General features: G+C 47.7%; 1 protein-coding gene across 4 annotated transcripts in view; it reads right to left on the bottom strand.

The window, feature by feature from the left end:
* TJP1 (tight junction protein 1) overlaps window positions 1-13,209 on the bottom strand; it is a 132,144-nt gene extending 118,935 nt beyond the window's left edge. For 3 of the 4 annotated variants that reach the window (XM_060689415.2, XM_087878269.1, XM_087878270.1), the window contains exon 1: window positions 3,443-3,645. In XM_060689415.2, coding sequence (XP_060545398.2) covers window positions 3,443-3,645 — 203 coding nt within the window. Of the gene's footprint in view, window positions 1-3,442; window positions 3,646-13,061 lie in introns of those variants that run through there. The other variant, XM_087878281.1, reaches the window with a different exon arrangement.
* Window positions 13,210-19,855: the final 6,646 nt, after the last annotated feature.

Genomic DNA, 19,855 nt, shown 5'->3' with positions numbered 1-19,855 from the left:
AGATGCTGAGAACTCCTTCCTTTGGGAAGTATAAAAGCTGAAACATTGGTGCTTCCTACTATTATGGGCTACAAGAACTCACTGAGATAGATCTGTGTCTCTTGAAGATCTCTAAACTGGTGGCAAAGGGGAGAAGCATTCCATGATATGAAAACTGTCCCTGAGAATCAATTTGGAGACACTTCCATTTATTTTGTTCTTAAATGGCTTTCTTTGGGCCACAGTTTTGACCCTGGCAGCCCACATGAAAAATGAAATTTTCCCATGACATGTGAATGTGACCCTCAAGATAAAACCCCATCATCCCTAGATTAATAGAATTTCCAATGTCCCAATGGAGAAGGTGTGCTTAGCTTGGAGGAAATTAGATGGACAGATGTTCCACAGGGAGCCAAACCGTAGCTGCTACCTTCATTCAACTGGATTCAAAAGGATTATCTGCCCCAACAAAGCCTAAGCATTTTAAATCTTTATTTTTAATTTTATTGTGTGACTTATTTTACTAGTGCTAACATTTGGAGGAACTGGGGAATAGCTAGTAAATCAAAGGACTGACCTCCTCCTGGGTTTTTCTATCCCAATAATATCACGTTGCTCATAAAACTCAAAAACAACCATCATAAACTAAATCTTCCATCAGGAACTACATTTTTAATTTTAAAAGCCCGCCATCTCTTTCCAAAAAAAGCATTTTATGGGTGTGTTCTGAGGGCATTTTGCAGATAAATAAAGCTTTCACTGTCCATTTTTTAAAAATCTAAGTCCTGGGGATTTTACGTTGATCAATTCTTGCTGTTCCACAAAAATGCCACTTCAATTAGTTCTAATAAACATAAGACACTATGAAGCCTCTTATCCCCTGGGCAGTATCTGTTCCATTGGTTTTGAGGATAATTGGGCTTTTAGAAGAAACAGTCTTACAGAGAAAAATGAGATGAACAACCACAAGGCAGGACTAGTGAGAAAAATGACCAAACATGCAATCATATATTGTACATAGGTACATATTGTACATTGTCTATATAGATCTCCTATCTAGAGATACACTCACATGAAATAAATCCATCAAATTTGGAATGAACAACAATAACAAATAACACATTTGATTCAAAAAGACGTCCTGTTGAATATAGGGAATATTTCAGATTCTCTTTCTCACTGCAGATATAAGGACCAATTTGCGTGCCATCCTTCGATGGACTTTTTAAACATAGGTAGTAAATAGGATATAATTTAATTAAACGCATCCGACCCTTCATAACAAGAACAGATCAATTCCAGCACAGCACATCATTGCAAGAACTGAGAGGGATCATTTTCTAGTGTTTCTTTCCTAAATTCTCACCCTCCAGGAAACCACAGCACAAAGCTATATAGCCTGACCCAAACATACCTCCGAAGAGAAAAAACTCCCAAAAAGTCACAAAATCTAAAACTATTTAATGCTCTTTTTTCCTCCTTAACCTTCAAACCTTTTCGCAAGCACAAAAGATGAAAAGATATTGACTGGGGTGAAATGAAGTTATCATCTCAATTTTCCTGCACACTTCAAGCACCAATTACAATATTGTAAAGCACCTTTCTGATCACTTTTCATGGGAAGAACCATCCCAATTCTTCGGTTGACAAAAGGCTACACCAGGGGTGTCCAACCTTGGCAACTTGAAGACCTGTGGACTTCAACTCCCAGAATTCCCCAGCCAGCCATGCTGGGAGTTGAAGTCCACAAGTCTTAAAGCTGTCAGGGGTGGACCTCCCTGATCTAGACCATATAAATCTCCTGAAAGATTCCTTACCTGCACAGCCCCATTGATCCCAATCCTCCTCAAATCATTTAACTGGATTGCTAGAAGGTTTTAAAAAATAAATAAAGCCAGGCCTGGGGGAGTGAGGAGGGGTCACTGCCAGGAAGAAGGGGAGGAGAAAGTGGCTTGAATGTCCAAAGGTAATTAGAGCAGCCCAGAGCTGTTTTGGACCACATAGAAGGAGAAGAAGGGAGTCCTAGGTATGTTCCCGGCCTTTGAGTTATTAATAAATATAACCACGTCAGGACATAAATTAATTAACTAAAATAAGAGGGGCTCCAGGGGGTTCTCTTTCACTCATCGTTTGTAGGAAGAAGAAGGGAGAGGCATTGTCAACCACCAGGCCTCTGAAGAAGGAGAAAGGTAGGAAGAAAGAAGGTGCTACCAACTGGATCATCAGTATGGGTTTTTAAAAATTTCTTCTCAGTCATCCTGGGCACCACCAAAACCATCCTGCACTGCTGGAGGGGGTGGAGGGCAACCTCAGCTGCAGCCCTCCCTCCTGCAAAGCTCAAAGGCCCATCTAAACAATGGGTGGGAAGTCTTCCCTTCTTTCTCCAAAGAGAGAAAAAAGCTACTTTGCTCAGTCCTGAGCTCGCATTGGCCTGCTGAAAAGTCTCAAAGAGCCTTCAAAGGAGGAAGCGGGCAGGAGGGCACCTGGCCTGGGCGGCTGGGACCACTGCCACCATCATCCTCTGCTCCTTCACCCGAGAGTGACTAATTGGCAAAGAATTGGAGGTGGCCCTGCGCTTTAATGTCCTTCTTTTGCAAGACACCCGTCTAAGGTAGTGCAAGCCCTCTTCCTGGGTGCCCTTGCCATCTCCACCATTCCAGGACCTCTCCCTGGCCATTGTGGACCCCTGCCATGCCCAAGGAGCACACGGCTCCCCTGCCAGGAGAGGAGCTGGGAAGAGAGAAGCCAACCGGCCTGCCCAGCAGCTGGACACCGGAGGAGGAGGAGGCAGTGGAGGGGAGAGTCCCCTTTAGTTCCAGCCAGGCTTCGGGTGGGAACGGGCCCGCCTGGGCCTTCCCGAGCACCGAGTTCCGCAACCTCCCCATTGCCCCGCGGCAGCTCCGATGAGAACCGCGCCGCCTCGGAAGTCGGACGGAGGGGTCGGCAGAGCGAGGGGGGCAGTATCGGTGCGGTCCCTCCGGTCCAAAGCAAACCCAGGGCCCGTAAGAAGTCCCGGTGCGGCCGTGGCAAGGATGCTCCGCGCCAGCATCTCTGGCGCCCCGAGCACCGACTTCGGGAGGGAGCCGGACCGGGGGTTGGGGTGGGGGGAGGAAGGCAAGGCTCCGGTGCTTGTACCGAGCGATCCGGGCACGGGAGCCGCGGGGCCTCTGCAACCCGCCCTCCCCCCGGGGTCTTCTCCGGGGCTGCAAGCGGCGAGGTCGGAGCGCGCATCGCGGCGCTGCAGCCGGGCTTTGCGTGGGGGGGGGGGGGGGAGGGAGGCCAGGCAAGGCGGCGGCGACGCCGGGGAGGGCGGAGGTCAGCAGGCGGGTCCTGGTCCCCCCCGCCCCCCGCGGCCCAGACCCAGCGGGCGCCCCCCTTCCTCCTCCTCCTCCTCCCTCCCGGGGCGCCCGCAGGCTCAGCATCCTCCTCCGCCTCGGCGGCGGCCGGGGCCGGGCCGACTCACCAGAGCCTCCTCTTTAAGGGCATGAGGCTGCCCCGGTTGGAGGCGGTCACCCCGATGGCCATCTGCAAGACCGTCAGGTACTTCTGGTACTTCATCGTGCCGCCTCCGCCGCCGCCGCCGCCGCCACCGCCGCCGCCGCCGCCGTCGCCCCCCCGGTCCCCGCTGCGTCCCCGCCGCCGCCAGAGCCGCTCCAGCCGCTGCATGCAACCATCAAGGGCTGATTTCCAGGCATCCGCCGCCGCCGCCCCGCCGCCCGCCCTGCGTCGCGCGCCTCCCGCCTCCCGCCCGCGCCCCGCCCGCCCGGAGCCCCCCTCCCCCTCCGCCTCCTCCCGCCGCTCGCTCGCGCGCTCCGCCGCCGCCAATGCCGCCCTCCGCGCTCCCACCTTGCCCGCCCGGGCTGGGATTCCGCTTCCTGCTGGGGCGTCCACACGTGCCCTGCGCGTGGCAGGTGGGAAGGGGACGGCCCGGATGCGCCCGGGCTCGCTGGCTCCTAGCCGGGACTTCTGGCCAGGGGGGCCTCCGCTGGGTGAGTTGGGTGGGTGGGCTTTCCGGGTCTCCTTCCTGGATGGAGTAAGGGTCCTTGGGCTTGGGGGATCTAGGAGGACCCCTGGCAATGCCATCCCGGCTACCCATCCTGCGTGATGAGGTGGCTCCGGACAAAACGGTTGAGTGGGCTCTAAGTCCGGTAGGCTCTAATGTCCATCTCCAGAGGAGAGCTGGGTGTTAAATCAGCCTTGTCCATCAGACCAACAAGGGAGCAGTAAACAACAACCCCATCAAGGAAGCACCAAGGAGGAAACCACACTCCCAGCAACACTGGCAAAGCAAGCCCCTTGTATACCAACAGAGAGCAAACGCCCCTCCCTTCCAGCACTGATGATGTTCCCTAGTTGGGTCATGAAACATCATCTGCAAGAAAACAACCCAGTCCAGAGAACACCAAGTTCAACCCAGAGCTGCAGAGGCTCTCCTGCCCCGGTACCATTTTCAGAACCATGGACAGATCCGGAAATCGCGGCTCTTTTAAGCGACAAAGAACCCGGGGCTCCGATCATTAGAAGATCTTCCAGAAATGAGAACTCGGATGCCATCCCCAACACAACTCTCAAGGACGTCCATGGCCCATCTGAACAAGGCCCATCTAATGCGCTAGGGAACGGAGTCCTTCCAGAAACCAATTCCTGTCTTGTTTCCCGCTGTGCTCTTCTCAGCGAGAGGCTGAGCAGAGCCACCCAGGAGGTCTATGGCATGGGTAGTTGGTTTGGGCAGCTGGTTTGGGCCTAGAAGCAGGTGCATTAAAAAAAGAATAGGTGATTTTAGACTTCAGACTGGGTGGTCTTCAACTCCCAGAACTCCCCACCCACCTTCAAGCTGTCAAGGTTGAGAAACACTGCACCAAAGATGGTTGAACGATCAAAGGCGCAACCCAGATATCCTTTCTACATCTCTAGTACTCGACAGAAATGAGGCACGTGATGGCTGATGCGATGCTTGGCTTGGTTTCCTGATGGCTACCTGAGCTTGAATCACCTTGTCCTGCCTGGGACTGGGGGAGCTGAAGTCGCATGAGCAGAACATAATAGAGAAGACAGTTCTGTGACCAGGTCACGAAAACCTGAGCATATGTCCACACTCCTGAAGCCTTCCTGAAACAATTTAGCATCGAACACCCCACCCCCTTCACAGATTGTGGTGGTGAGAAAATGTGAGGGGGCTTTTACGCAGGGCCTTCGGCTCCTTGAGGTCAAAGCAGGTTCTCAAGATGTTACTCAATTCAAATTTCACATCCTTCATTGCATTCAAATCAAGAAACAGATGTCAGAAGCAGGTTTTTTTTGTCCAGCTCGGCATAATTCAGAGGCACTGAGCCTTGTGATGCTCTGATGTTATGAAGACTCTAATCGGTGCAGTCAGCACGGCTAATAGCCAAGGAGGAGGAAAACCGTAGTGCAAAACACATCTGGCAAGACAACCCTGCCTTGCCTGCCGTGTGGACACAGCACATTTTTAATTCTCCTCTTTGCTTATTTCCATAGCTGCACACTCCTCCCCTCCCCCCCCTTCAACAAAGGACCTCATCTCTCTCCCACATCTGCAGTATCCCACCACCCTCATCATTCTCCTTGCACCTCTCAGCCTGGTCATCCCTTACAATAAAGCTCCATTATCCATCTCCGCAGCAGCCCATAATAACATCCTTGCACTTTCTATAACCTCTTGGTTTTATGAATAGATTTTAGAAGGCCAACAAGGACAGCTCTTAACTCGGGGGGGGGGGGGTGGTAGGGGGAAGCTGACCCATAGTGCAAGTTCACAGGGCACCTGCAACCAAATCTAAGCAAACTCTACTATGGTTCAGAGGTGTTGGGCAAATCCAGCCAAAAAGGGCTTAAGGAATAAGTTGTGCATTCTCTGAAACCGATTCAGGAGGACTTCAGATCTCCTGTCGGCTCTCCGTGAAAGCAACCCAACTTTTTAAGATTTCTGCAAGTTTCTCGCTGTGGAAAGCTGCTTTAAGAGCTTGAACTCATCGTGTCTGACCTTCTGGGGGTTTTATTTTCCCTGACCTTGGCCTTCTTCTGACATTTTATGTTTTATTCTGCGTTTTGCTGCTACAGACCTTGAGTCTTACTAGGCAGGAGTCCGTTAAATAAGAAAACACAACCCTCGTATGGAACAGGATGATTGTTGAAATACATTTTGATGAGCAGCATGGAAGCACAATTCTGGCATTTCTTCTGTTCTAACCCACAATTTCTAAGGCGCAGGGTCTTGGGGTGCTCTCTTTCTCAATTTCACGGGCAAATTTTATTCTAGGAATCAGAATTGCTACCTCTGAAGCTGGGGTGTGAAAAACAATCTTCAGCTTTTATTTTCTGCCTTTGAATCCAGGTGAGATGTTCCTCTCTTTTCCGACCACAAGTGTGGAGTGAGAAAAAAGAGAGCGCCGGCGTGGTTTTCAAAGAAACCTTGAATGCTCCCAGGAGTTCTCGGGCGTTGTTGCCATTAAAGAAAACGTCTTTCGCAGCTGGGCTGCCATCCAACTGAAGAGTTCTGATTTCTTGGGGAAATCAATGGGTCTCAGGTAGACATTTGCTGGAGTCTGCAGAGAGGCATCCAAAGTGTCAAGGTGAGCCAGAAAATGTAGCAGGGCCAACAGCGCTGAATGGGACGGAACAGACCTACTGGGAATTTCAGGCCCCAAACGGTTGATGGAAGTTCTTCGCATCGGCAGGGAATTCCCCCATTCTGCATCAATTGCCGGTTAGGGGTCTCTTGGACATCCATCGTTGAAACAAGGCTAAGAGGAACTGTAGAAAGCCTCTGAAGATCAGAAGAAGAGTGCTGGAATAAGTGTGTGGGGGTGACTTCATAGAACATAGCATCCTACGGCTAGGAGGAACCTTGGAGGTCTTCTAGTCCAACCCCTTGCTCAAGGAGGAAACCCAATACCAGGAGTGTCCAACCTTGGCAAATTTAAGACTTGTGGACTTCAACTCCCAGAATTCCCCAGCCAGACAGCATGTCCTATACCAGGGGTCGGCAACCTTAAGCACTCAAAGAGCCACAAAGGTTCTAACCAGAAGCCCCCCGTTCAATTCTGGAGCCAACTGGAAGTCCGGTTCCCCCACCATAGAGTCTCCTCCTAGCATGGCATCCTTTTTCCTCTACCTATCCTAACCGAAAGCCCTATCAACTGTGGAGCTGACCAGCAATAGGGAGCCGCAGCAGAGGGATGAAAGAGCCACATGCGGCTCCAGAGCCGCGGGTTGCTGACCCCTGTCCTATACCATTCGAGACAAATGGCCATCCAATCTCTTCTTAAAAACCTGGAGCCTCCCACCATCCCAGTCCAGTGGTTGCCCAGGCTATTTTTGAAAACCTCCAGCGATGAAGCGCCCACAACTCTGGGAAGCAAGTCTTCTCCATCTTAGGGCTGAGAAAGAGGGACTGGCCCCAAAGGTCAGTTAGATTGCTTTGTGCCTACAAGCAGGAGTAGAACTCACGGTCTCCTGGGGCCTTAACCGCTAGTCCAAGCTGGCTGTCACTGGGTTAAGTAAACCAGCTAAAAGATGTCCAGTTCTTTGCAAGCTCTCCTCATTGTGAATGTTTCCACTTTTAATACTTTCGATATTTCTTTAACTCATGATGTGGAATTAGTTCATCTGGGCATGCTTCCTGTCTGGACTACCTCGCAAGGCTGACCTTTGATGTTGATCCAACCCTTCTGAATGAGGCCAGAGCTACAAATATAGAGACCAAAAGGTTCAGAGACCAGACAGGTGACATGGATGGTGATACAGAGGCTCAACATTGGGGCTTTGGTCTACCGTATTGGCAGAGGAGTGGAAATTTCACGAAAGAATCATTAGGATCCTGGCATGACCCATTTCAATTTGGCTGGAAATCCCACATGGATAAAAGTAAGAGAGAAAGAATGGTGAGCAATTTCTATTCTGTTGGGAAAAGCAATGGGAAGCAAGAGAAGGGAACTATGATCATGAAACGGTGTCTCATTTTGGAGCAGTAGGATGGCAAATGAAGAAGCAGCAAAATCAGAACCAACAACTTCCCTCATCTCTGATTAGTGGTTAGCCTCTAAAACATTAAAATATGTTTTAGATTAGAGCAGAGGTCTTCAAACTTGGCAGCTTTAAGGTATGCTGGCTGGAGAATTCTGGGAGTTGAATCTACAAGTCTTAAAGCTGCCAAGTTTGAAGACCTCTGGACTAGAGGCAAACAACATCAGAGAAGAGGGAAGTTGTTGGTTCTGATTTTGAAATTCGTTTAAAAAATTTTAAAAAGTGATTTGGGAGCATTTCTCTGAACACGCACGCATTTTTGTTACCAATCTCACCAACGTACAGTACTTGTTTGTAGCTCTCAAAAGCGAATGGTGCCATGCAGTCCTTTTAGAAATATAAATCGTTTTATGCAGCTTTCCCTAACATAAAACACTGTTGCGATTGCACTAGTCACCAATAAAAGAGAATAATTGTAGCTCGGGGTTGGAATGGGGGTGGGTGGGTCCTTGGTGCTCTCTGAAAATAGAGGAAGCTCGGAGAGCACTAAGGACTCCTCAAAATTTGGTCATTTATATATCAACTCATCCAAAAATGCACAACTGAATTACATGCCCCTTCGACGGTAGGTGAATTTCTCCTGCAGTTAGAAAAAGATCTGCTCCTCAATGAGAACGAGTACCTTGAAGCAATTGTCCTCTGAAGCTGGGGGGGGGGGTTGGACTCACAGTGTGAGTCCCAGGGCTGGCCTTTCAGAGCACTTCCCCGTTTAGAAAAGGAGAATAAGCGGGAGGAGCATAGAACCAATGACGGGCTTTGACTGCAAGAAGCAAAAACACATTTGCCGAAAGGAAGAACAAAAATAGATCTGTGGATTTCTCTCCCATCATTGCAACTGCAGGTGGATTGAATTGGCAGCCAGCAAGGAAGCAGCGGCTCCTGCTAGTTGTTTAGTGCGATGACCGAGGTTTGTTACAATGACAAATATCCCCATGTTTGGCTTTGTACAGCCTTGGCCTTCCAGCAAATGCATCTGACACAGCTTGAGGTCCAGATGTTCGGGACCATCGCTTTTTCCGTGACTGCACACGCCAAAGATCAAAACACAGGGGCGTCTATTTTTTTTTCCTTCTTACCACCAAAATTTCAGGAATTTGGATAGATTTGGATAGCCCAGAGGTTGGCAAAAATCCTTGAGGGGCAACGTCACATGCAACGTTGTTGTTTTTTGCTAGACTCACTTTGCTAAAAAAATAAAAAAAAAAAAAAAATCCACACACCCACCCATGTAACCCAGGGCTCCCAGCAAAAAGCCCCTTGCAGAGATAATAACATCTTTTTTTTTTTAAAGAAAAATCTCAGTTGTTGGGCATCATGGTTCTTGCAGAACTGACGTTCGGGAATGAGCAGTAGACAATGTTTGAATGTCAACTTCTCTGCCAAGCTGTCATTAATTGAAGATAATGCTGGTAGACGCCCTGATAAGATTGTTGTCATGACACAAAAAATAAACGTTTAAAAGCTCAGAGTTAATTTTTTTTTTCCTTCAGTGGGATTTGCCAATCAGGGGAAGCCACGACGTTCTGTTTGAGGTGAGAGAACCCAAAACAGCAGAACTGGGATGCTTTAAGTCTTCTGCCGTCTTCCCTGCCATTGTGTCTGTTCTGTAGGAGAGCACCATGTTTTATAGCCTGTGGGTCTATAGCCTCTCCAAAAAAACCCCAAAAGGTTATTTGAGTTGCTTTTATGTGAAAGGTCACTTCCACCATGCTGGACACACAGCAGTCTGGTGATTTCTGCAAAGGATGATTCCTCCCGAGGTAGTTCTTGAAGTGATTTATGGATCCCTAGTCCCACTTCAGATCTTTGGCAGCATTTAAATCATCGTACAGTCAGGACAATAAAAAAAAAAGTCAGTTCTGAGCGCTAACCGGCTTTGGCCTGAAGCTGGATCCTTTGGAAACGAATCGTATTTCTAAACACACGTCAGCCCAAGCGAAGAGATCGGTCATCCAAACCTTTGTGTTAGTTTACCAGAATCCTGAATATTCTGCAGATGATCTAACTAACAGATGCAATCCGTTTTATTTTTTAAAATTTAAGCTGTTCTCGCTTCGGCTTTGCTGAATGGAACTGATGGGGCTTGTAGTCCAAGATACCCCAAACCAGAAGTGGGTTTCAGCAGGTTCTGACCAGTTCTGGAGAACCGGTAGCGGAGATTTTGAGTAGTTCGGAGAACCGGTAGTAAAAATTCTGACTGGCCCTACCCCCATCTATTCTCTGCCTCCCAAGTCCCAGCTGATCAGGAGGAAATGGGGATTTTGCAGTAATCTTCCCCCAGAGTGGGGTGGGAATTGAGATTTTACACTACCTTCCCCATGCCCACCAAGCCATGCCTACTAAGCCACACCCACAGAACCAGAAGTAAAAAATGTTGAAACCCACCACTGCCCCAAACCCATAAGTTACAGAGTTTATAATGGGTTTAGTTTGAGGCGGGATAAGGAATATACCAAATTGAGTGAAAGACTACAAAGAAAACACGGGTTTGAAAGAGACAATTGATGGCTTTTGGGGAAGGTGGCCTTTAAGCAAGACTTACGTGTCTGAAATACAGATCGTCCTCGACTTAGGACCATAATTGGGACTGCTCAATTGAGCAATGAGGTCATTAAGTGAACTGTGCCTGAATTTTGATCATGCAGTGGACGCTGCCAAGATTTTTAAGTTTCAGGGCCAGTCGTAAGTGAGTGTCATAGTTTTGATCAATCGCTAATCAAACCATCGTAAATTAAGGGCTGCCTGCCTTGTACATTATGATTGCATTTAGCTCAACTTGATTTGAGCAAGTATCTTTTTGAGATGAAATAAATTTCAGAACACCCCAAATCACCCGAATCCTACTGAGGTTTTCCTATCGCTTGGGAAAGCAATCCATTAGAATGGGTGGAAGTCCAACAGGTGTCCCTCAAGGAGAAGAAGGGGGGTTTCCTTCAGAAAAGGTCTCACAACTCACCTTCAAATGACTACTAGATGAGTTGGTTAATTACATTAATACAGTACCATCTAGTGGCCAGATCCAACCAAATTCAGATACGTGGGGATCCTGGTTGACTGATCAGCCTCTTTAGAGAAGTCAATGACCAACGCAAGACAACGGCAAGTAAATGAGCAACCAGCTGATCTGACCTCTTGCTGGAGAAGAAGCAGGACCTCCATCCTTCTCAAAAGAAGTCCTTAAGCACTGGGCTGGAGATGCAGTGCCGGAAGGCTGCAGGCGCTTGGCCTCCTTCATCAACCAGAAGACCCCTAGAAAGTTGTAGCCATTGCTTGTCTGAAAGAACATCTTGGCTGGGGGAAGAGGAGCCATCTCAGCCTCTCCTGTGACTGTGACCGTTTCCCTGCTCCAGCCGTTGATATTTTCGTCCCTCTCGGTCCCTTTTTCATTTCACATTTTGCATCATATGGAACGGTGTGCCAGCAGACATCGACGTTATCTCTCAACATTAGCACTGTGCGTCGAAAAAGCTGTTATAAATAATAACGGGAACAATAATGCACGGTCCGTTGTGTTGAGTCAGCTCCCGGTGACGCATCTGTGGTGCTTTCTTGGCAAGGATGGGGACATCGTTTGTCATTGTCTTGAGAGAGGTGTTTTTGAGTTCCTGGTGTAGATCACAGCCGTTCGACTCCTTGGTTGTTACCCATCCAAGTTCCAACCAAGCCCAACCCTGCTTAGCTTTGGGGGAATCAACTGATGAGCCTTGGTTGGTGTTGGCTAGAGCAGTGTTTCTCAACCTTGGTAGCTTGAAGATGGGTGGACTTCAATTCCCAGAATCCCCCAGCCAGCAGCGCTGGCTGGGGGATTCTGGGAGTTGAAGTCCACCCATCTTCAATCTTCCAAGGTTGAGAAACATTGGGCTAGAGAGATGATGCCTGCTGGCTGAAGGAGAAATTGAGCAATGCATAGTGGTGCAATCCCTTTGCTGGGCTGGGAATAATGGGAGCTGTTGTACAAGATATTTGGAGGGCAGCTGGTTGGGGGGAAAAAACAGTGAGGAGCAGTACACCTGTTCCTGTTTTAATCCAGACACTTGAAAACACAATTCTAGACAAGAATTGCGCTCATAGGCTCGCTAAATCTTAGTTACATTAACCATGGTTAGTTGAATAAGCCATAATGGCTGAGTTCAGACAGAACTCAGTAAGCCATGCAGCAAGATTTACGGTTCAAAACAGTTGGTTTTGCATTGTCAAAATCAAATCTATGATATTTGGCTTAAAATAGTGGAACCTGGTTAATATGGCAAACAGCAAAAAGAAAATAAAAAGGCAACTTTAAACTAGGTAAAGACATGATTTTTCAGAGACAGTTGTAATAAGCAAAAAAAAAAAAAAAACCAAAAAACAACCCCGTTATTTGGTAAACAGAGTAGATATTATAATTAATATTTGCTTTGCATGTTCTTTTTTTGTTTGCAGTTTCTTAAGGATTTTCTTGCAGGTTCCTTCCTACTGATCCTAGTCTCGGCATAGTTATATTTATAGACCAAATTGGTTGCTTTTAATTGGCCAGCCAGTTGATAAGAGAAACTGTTACCGTGGTTTTCGGTATGGCGTGAATTTATGCAGGCAGCATATCTGCCCAGCTTTGGGTTATATTTTGACATTATAAATTACACGAGTCCCTTTCCTTTTGTGCATTTCCTTGGAGGAAATCCTTCCTTGTTATCAGGAATCCTCCGCCAGGTCCTGCTGACCAATATCTGAATATTTGGAATTTTCTCTCTTGTCGTTGTGGTGATACCCATTGTCATCGGGGCACTTGGTACCATGTCCAAGAATTTTATAAGACACATCAACAAATTGCAGCTTCCTGCAATAACACCAGCGGAACTGCAAAAAACTGCGCTACTTGGAACATTGTACATCTTAAGAAGGTAATTGGTTGATCCCTAGGACGCTGGCAGCAACCTGTATCAACCATTAGCACCAGTCAATGGTATCTGTGACGCATTTTTGAATGTTCAGTTGACTGAGTTTCATGTTATAAAGATAATCATCATCATCATCATCATCATCATATGGCTTTTAACCTGTGTTTGTTGAAGGGATGGTTTAACGGGTCCTCCAGTGAGGAGCTTCCTTCCACATCACTGGTTTCGCTGGGATCGTGGTTGTCCATTTCTGAAGCTCTTCTCATTTTGGGGTTCTCAGGTGTGTCCTCCAAGGAAGTCTGGGAAAGCCCACCTGGATTGGGAGAAATTAAATTGTAATTCTGCCTCTGTAGGCCTCCGAGTTTAGGAACTCACAATAAAAAAATACAGTGCTTTCCCACAAGAAATGTGGAATTTTCGAAAGAAAAGAAGAATTAAGGGTTGACATGATAGCAGTATTTCAGTATTTGAGGGGCTGCCACAAAGAAGAAGGGGGTTGAATTATTCTACAAAGCAGCAGAGGGCAGGACAAGCAACAAAGCTTGGAAACTAACCAAAGAGAGAAACAACTTGGAATTAAGGAGAAACTTCCTAACAGGGAGGACAGTGTTAACCAGTGGAACAGCTTGCCTCCAGAAATCATGGGCGCTCCATCACTGGAGGATTTAAGAAGAGCCTAGAGAGTCACTTATCTGACATGGTGCAGGGTCTTCTGCTTGAGTAAGGGGCTAGACTAGAAGACCTCCAAGGTCCCTTCCAGCTCTATTCTAAATGGCATTGTATCGATTATAGTCCAGGAGAAGCAAGCTCCAAGCATCCTACTTTGGATGAAGACTTGAAGAATTGAAGGACCAGGTGGGAGACAGTTCATCGAGAAGAAAATCTTATCAATCTGTGGTCACTAGAGTCAGCTAGGACTTGATGGCACACTTCAGTTGACAAATGTTGGAATTCCCCTGAGGGACTTTATGGCTTTATTGGCATCCTTGTTGCCAATTATCAGAAGGGGTGAGGGAGAGAGAGAGAGAGAGAGAGAGAGCCACGCGGGCTTCCCTTCCGAAGAAAATCAAAAGGAAATTCTCTATAATTGGATTGGCGACTGTCAGTTTTAAAGAGAATGAAGATGGTAAGTTGGAAATCACGAAATAGTAAGTGACGTCTCTTGAGGCAATAAATACCTTAGTGGTGGGCATGTAGCTCTTAGAATTAAAACAGATTGCCATAGAAACTCCACTGAGGTTTCCCCCCCCCCCCCAGTTTTTATTTGATGTTTGCAGCTAAGATCATAAAACTGCATCGTGCAACCTTTAAATAAATCAGTGTTTTCCACTTAGTCTACCTCCTAGTAGCTCTTCAAGGCTTGTGAATGAAAAGAGCTTGGTTCTCAAGCCCCTGAAGGAAGGTAAGCACACGGAGGAGGGCTGGATTTCCTAGCTCACTGTTTACTAAGGAGTAAACCTACTCCATGTGGTGCACGGGGGTGTAATATTAAGGTGGTCCCAGATTCTGTCTGAGATAAACAAAGTTACGGATATTATCTTCTGCAGATCACCGGCTAAAATCAAATATTCTAGACGAGGTGGTGAGGACTGAGCTACCTGCCATTGTGCATGAGATACAGCTATCCTGGGAGCTCAGCTACACATCTACCCTTCTCTGGCAGATGTTTCCTTCAGCAGCTGTGGGCCATTCCTTTCTTTCAACTTCTTGATTCAGCCTCCTGTAGTTGTACAGAGTCACACATCCCCTGACTTGCCAGAATTGATTGTTATTCCTCTTGGTTAGACTTTCATACACTTCCTTAACCAGACACCTTAACCAGATGTCTGGACTTCTGTTTCCCCTAAAGCCCAACCAGCAGAGCCTTTGGGAACATTGGAACCGGCCGCCTAATGAACCTTGGAGAAGCATGACGTTGGAAGAGATTGATCTGTCACCATGGCAACCCAGCTGCAAATTGACAGCTGATAATCTCTTTGAAATATTAAGAACTGGCCAATGTATTAGAACCAGACAACTCTTCCCTTGTCTCACGGACAAGGCTGAGAAATAAAATGGATGGATGGTGGATGGGTGGATAGATAGATAGATAGATAGATAGATAGATAGATAGATAGATGAGCGATAGATGAGAGACAGAAAGAGATCCCTGTATGTATGGATGTATGTGTAGATAGATAGATGATAGATAGATAGATAGATAGATAGATAGATAGATAGATAGATAGATAGATGATAGACAGACAGACAGACCGATAGATAGATAAATAGATAGATAGATGAGAGACAGAAAGAGATCCGTGGATGTATGGAGATATAGGGAGGGAGGGAGGGAGAGATGGAAAGAAATCCCTGTATGTATGGATGTATGGATGTATGTGTATGTCGATAGATAGATAGACAGACAGAGAGAAAGACAGGGAGAGAGATAGGCAGGCAGGCAGGCAGGCAGACCCCTTGGTGGGCCTTGCTGCTCTTGGTGTTTCTTTCCCACAGCCTCTCCACCAAGAGTGAGTCCCGCCTGGCAGAGTGAAAGTAATTCCTAATTATAGACTGGAGGGGTGTGAAAAGGCAGCGCTGCCGATCAGCCTCCTGGCACGTTTCCGAGAGGGAGCCGGGGCGAGCGGGGCACTTACCTTGAGCGTCAAGGAGAATGGAAACGAGCCAGTGAGGGCAGACCTCCTCCAGGACGGAGCAGAAGGCCGCCAAGGCTCCGGGACCTTTGCAGCTCAGCTTCTCCAGCAGCGAGACCGCTTGCTCCTCGCAGGACACCACGTCTCGGTATTCCTCCCAGGAAAAGACCTCCTTGCAAACCAGAGGGGACAGCACTTTCTGTACGTCCAACTCCTTCACAATCCTCTCCCGCTGGTTGCTGAGGATATTGTCGAACCAGCAATTGCAATCCCGCCTCTCTTTCCTCGCCGGGTGCGCGGAGTTATTATAAAACCAAGGCCCGGCCGGCAAACCAAACATCATTGCTTTGCTAAAAATAAGAAGGAGAAAAAGAAAAGAGTCTTAAGTCTGCCTCGTCGTCGGCTGAGCTGTTTTTCAGCAGGCAGGCAATTCACGAGAGTCAGCACCAGGCGAGCTGCAGCACCTGGCTGGCCGTCTCCCAGCCCGTTTACCCCCCCCGTGCCAATCGACACACGCTCGGTGGCAGACCCCTAAGAGGATTACTGATGCTCATTAACCCTCTGGAAGCAATAATAGCCAAGGCCACCGGCCTAATGGGGAGACACAGCAAAGGCACTGAGTTATTGTGGGGTATGTAAGACCATACCTCGAATCCTGCATCCAGTTTTGGTCACCACACTATAAAAAAGTTGTTGAGACTCTAGAAAGAGTGCAGAGAAGAGCAACCAAGAGGATGAGGGGACTGGAGGATCAAACATACGATGAACGGTTGCAGGAACTGGGCCTGGCTAGTCTAGTGAAGAGAAGGACCAGGGGAGACAGGAGGGCATCTTCCAGTATTTGAGGGGCTGCCACAGAGAGGAGGAAGGGGGTCAAGCTATTCTCCAAAGCACCCGAAGGCCAGACAAGGAATAATGGATGGAAACTGATCAAGGAGAGATTCAACCTGGAAATAAGGAGAAACTTTCTGACAGTGAGAACAATCAACCCATGGAACAGAAGTTGCCTTCAGAAGTTGTGGGAGCTTCATCACTGGAGATTTTCAAGAAGAGCCTGGACTGCCATTTGTCAGAAATGGTGTAAGGTCTCCTGCTTGGGTGGGGGGGTGGGGTTGGACTAGATGACCTACAAGGTCCCTTCCGACTCTGTTAACCTGTTATTGGGACTTTTAGGTGTGGCAACCCAGCAGAGGCACCTTTTAGAGATTACCTAAACAGGTATGAAAGCGAGAGAGAAGGACGCAGCCTCTGTGGATGCTTCCCAATTGCCCAGAATCCAAGCTACGTCCTTGACGTTCATTTAGTGACCGCTCAAAATTATAGCAGCACTGAAAAATGTGATTTATGACCGTATTTCACAGCATTATTATTTTTTTTTGCAGCATTCTCATGATCAGGTGATAAAAATTCAGGCATCCTTTTGCATCCTTCTGACAGCCAAAGTCAATGGGGAAGCCAGATTCACTTAACAGCTGGCTTGCTAATTTATCAACTGCAATGGTTCACTTAACAACCGAGGCAACAAAGGTCATAAAATGGGGCAAAACTCACTTAACAAATGTCTCGCTTAACAACAGAAATTTGGGGCTCAATTGTAAGGGCTAACTGTATAATTCAATTTGCAATTCAGAATGGTTATTTGCTCTTTCAGGGTCGATTTATTCATCTATTTATTTATTAAGGCATGGTGTTTTTAGCACATTTCCAGCAGAAAAAAAGCGTGTTCAGCTATTCTCCTCCGTGGCTATTCTCTTCTTCCAAAGGTAGAAATTTAAAGAGGAAACTTGACATTTCTAACAATTAACACGCGGAGTCCTTAACGTTAAGTGTGTGTTCCGCGCCGGGTGGAATTAAGGGGCGCTTGTTAAAACAGACTTTATAAATACTACCTACTTAACAAATTAGGATTAAGGGGAGAGAATCACACAATTCCTGTCAGGGGTAATTATGCACAGAGCAAACATACTTGCAAAAGCTGCCCGTCGGAGGTATAAAGGCCTACAAATGAAAAATAAGGTTTTTTTTTCTGGGCGTTACATTTTTTACAAAATGACACCCCCCCGTCCCCAAAAAGAGGCTGTCTTTGTCCAGGGACAGATTCTGGAGAACCGGTAGTGGAAATTTTGAGTAGTTTGGAGACTATTCTCTGCCTCCCAAGTCCCAGCTGATTGGGAGGAAATGGGGATTTTGCAGTAACCTTCCCCCGGAGTGGGGTGGGAATGGAGATTTTACAGTATCCTTCCTCTGCCAGGCCCACCAAGCCACACCCACAGAACCAGTAGTAAAAAATTTTGAAACCCACCACTCACACACGTTGCAGCATCAGCCTCCTTTCAAAAGAATTTCTGCATTCTCTTTTGCAAGGCCCTGCCAGTTTAATGCGGTGTTTGTCAACCTTGGCAGCTTTCAGATGGGTGGACTTCAACTCCCAGAATTCCCCAGCCAGCCAGCCAGCATGGCTGGCTGGGGAATTCTGGGAGTTGAAGTCCACCTATCCGAAAGCTGCCAAGGTTGACAAACACTGACCTAAATGGATGCCAAAAGGATTCTGCTTTTTCAATTTGGAGGGGAGGGTGTGTGTGTATGTGTGTGTGTGTGTGTGTGTGTATCCCAAAGAGGCTTTTATTTGCAGCTGTCTTCCTGTTTTAGATTTTTTTAAAGGGGCTTTAATTGCTTTTTTCCCCTTGTTTGTGTGCAATTTTGTACCCCATGGAGTTTTGCCTCAGTCAGGGGCCATAGGCGTTTTCCCACGCTAATTTTTTTCTCCCTTTCAATAATCCCTCCTTTGAAAAAGACGCCCGTCTTGGAGGGGCGGAGAATCCTTAATCTCGGAAGAAGAGAAACACCGAAGACATAAAAAGGAAATTCTTGAGGCCTCTCTCACCCTAAGGGAGACTTAGGAAATGTGCCACCTTGTAATTACAGCGTCCTTATCCGTAGTGTGATTTTTGTAATTGGGGTTTAAGTCCTTGTGCGTTGTCGTTTTGACGTCACCTTTCATTTTGTGGGGCCGCCCAGACTCGCCTGGGGGTTGGGTGGCATCAGACTGGGATGAATAATAAATTTGAGGCCGTGGTCATAACCGCCCCCTCCTCTTCCCTTGTCTGCAGCCCACACAGAGCTTCTCCAGCTGAGAAAGGGACATGCTTGCCATCTTGACTGCTGCTTGAAAAGGAATAAGAGAATAACAGAGTTGGAAGGGACCTTGGAGGTCTTCTAGTCCAACCCTCCGCTCGAGCAGGAGAGGCCCTATATCCTTTCAGACAAATGGTTGCCCAATCTCCTCTTACAAACCTCCAGTGATGGAGCATTTACAACTTCCAGTGGCAAGCTGTTCCATTGGTTAATTGTTCTCGCTGCTAGGAAGTTTCTCCTTAATTCTAGGTTGCTTCTCTCCTTGATCAGTTTCCATCCGTTGCTTCTTGCCCTCAGGTGCCTTGGAGAATAGGTTGACTCAGTGATGAAATCCAAATTTTTTTACTACCGGTTCCGTGGGCGTGGCTTGGTGGGTGTGGGGTGGCGTGGTGGGCGTGGCACAGGAAGGATACTGCAAAATCCCCATTCCCTCCCCACTTCTGGGGGAAGGATATTGCAAAATCTCCATTCCCACCTCACTCTGGGGCCAGCCAGAGGTGATATTTGCCGGTTCTCCGAACTGCTCAAAATTTCCGCTACCAGTTCTCCAGAATCTGTCAGAAACTGTTGGATTTCACCAGGGTGGACCCCCTCTTCTTTGGCGCAGCCCCTCAAATATTGGAAGACTGCCATCATGCCCCCCCTTGTCCTTCTTTTCATTAATCTAGACATACCCAATTCCCACCATTGAAGAAAACAAAAGAGAAGCGTCCTGGAATAAAGGAGAAACTTCCTAACAGGTTAGGACAATTAACTAGTGGAACAGCTTGCCACCAGAAGTTGTGGGTGCTCCATCACTGGAGGTTTTTAAGAAGAGCTTAGACAGCCATTTGTCTGAAAGGGTAGAGGGTCTCCTGCTTGAGCAGAGGGTTGGACTAGAAGACCTCCAAGGTCCCTTGAAGTTAATTCTTCACTGCCCTTTGATGGCTTTGTTCCTTTCCTCTTGAGGGGGGAACCAGTCCAGGAGACCCCCACAAAAAATACCACCCCAGGGTCACCAAAAGTCCCCAAATTTCCCACAGGAATCGTACCCGCCATCCTTCTCCTTCACCTCTCTGGAGGAGGGTCCAAAAAGTCAAGATGGCTGCCAGGGAAGCCCCTCCCTTCTGGTGAGGGAGGCCCCTCTGAAGGGGCGGGGCTCCGGGGACACGCCCCTTCGTGGTCTGCAGGCGCCCCGCCCACTTT

This window comes from Pantherophis guttatus, chromosome 13 (genome assembly GCF_059756535.1).
Source record: "Pantherophis guttatus breed Tessera chromosome 13, ASM5975653v1, whole genome shotgun sequence".
Lineage (NCBI taxonomy): Eukaryota > Metazoa > Chordata > Lepidosauria > Squamata > Colubridae > Pantherophis > Pantherophis guttatus.
This window is presented reverse-complemented; position numbering and strand designations above follow the sequence as displayed.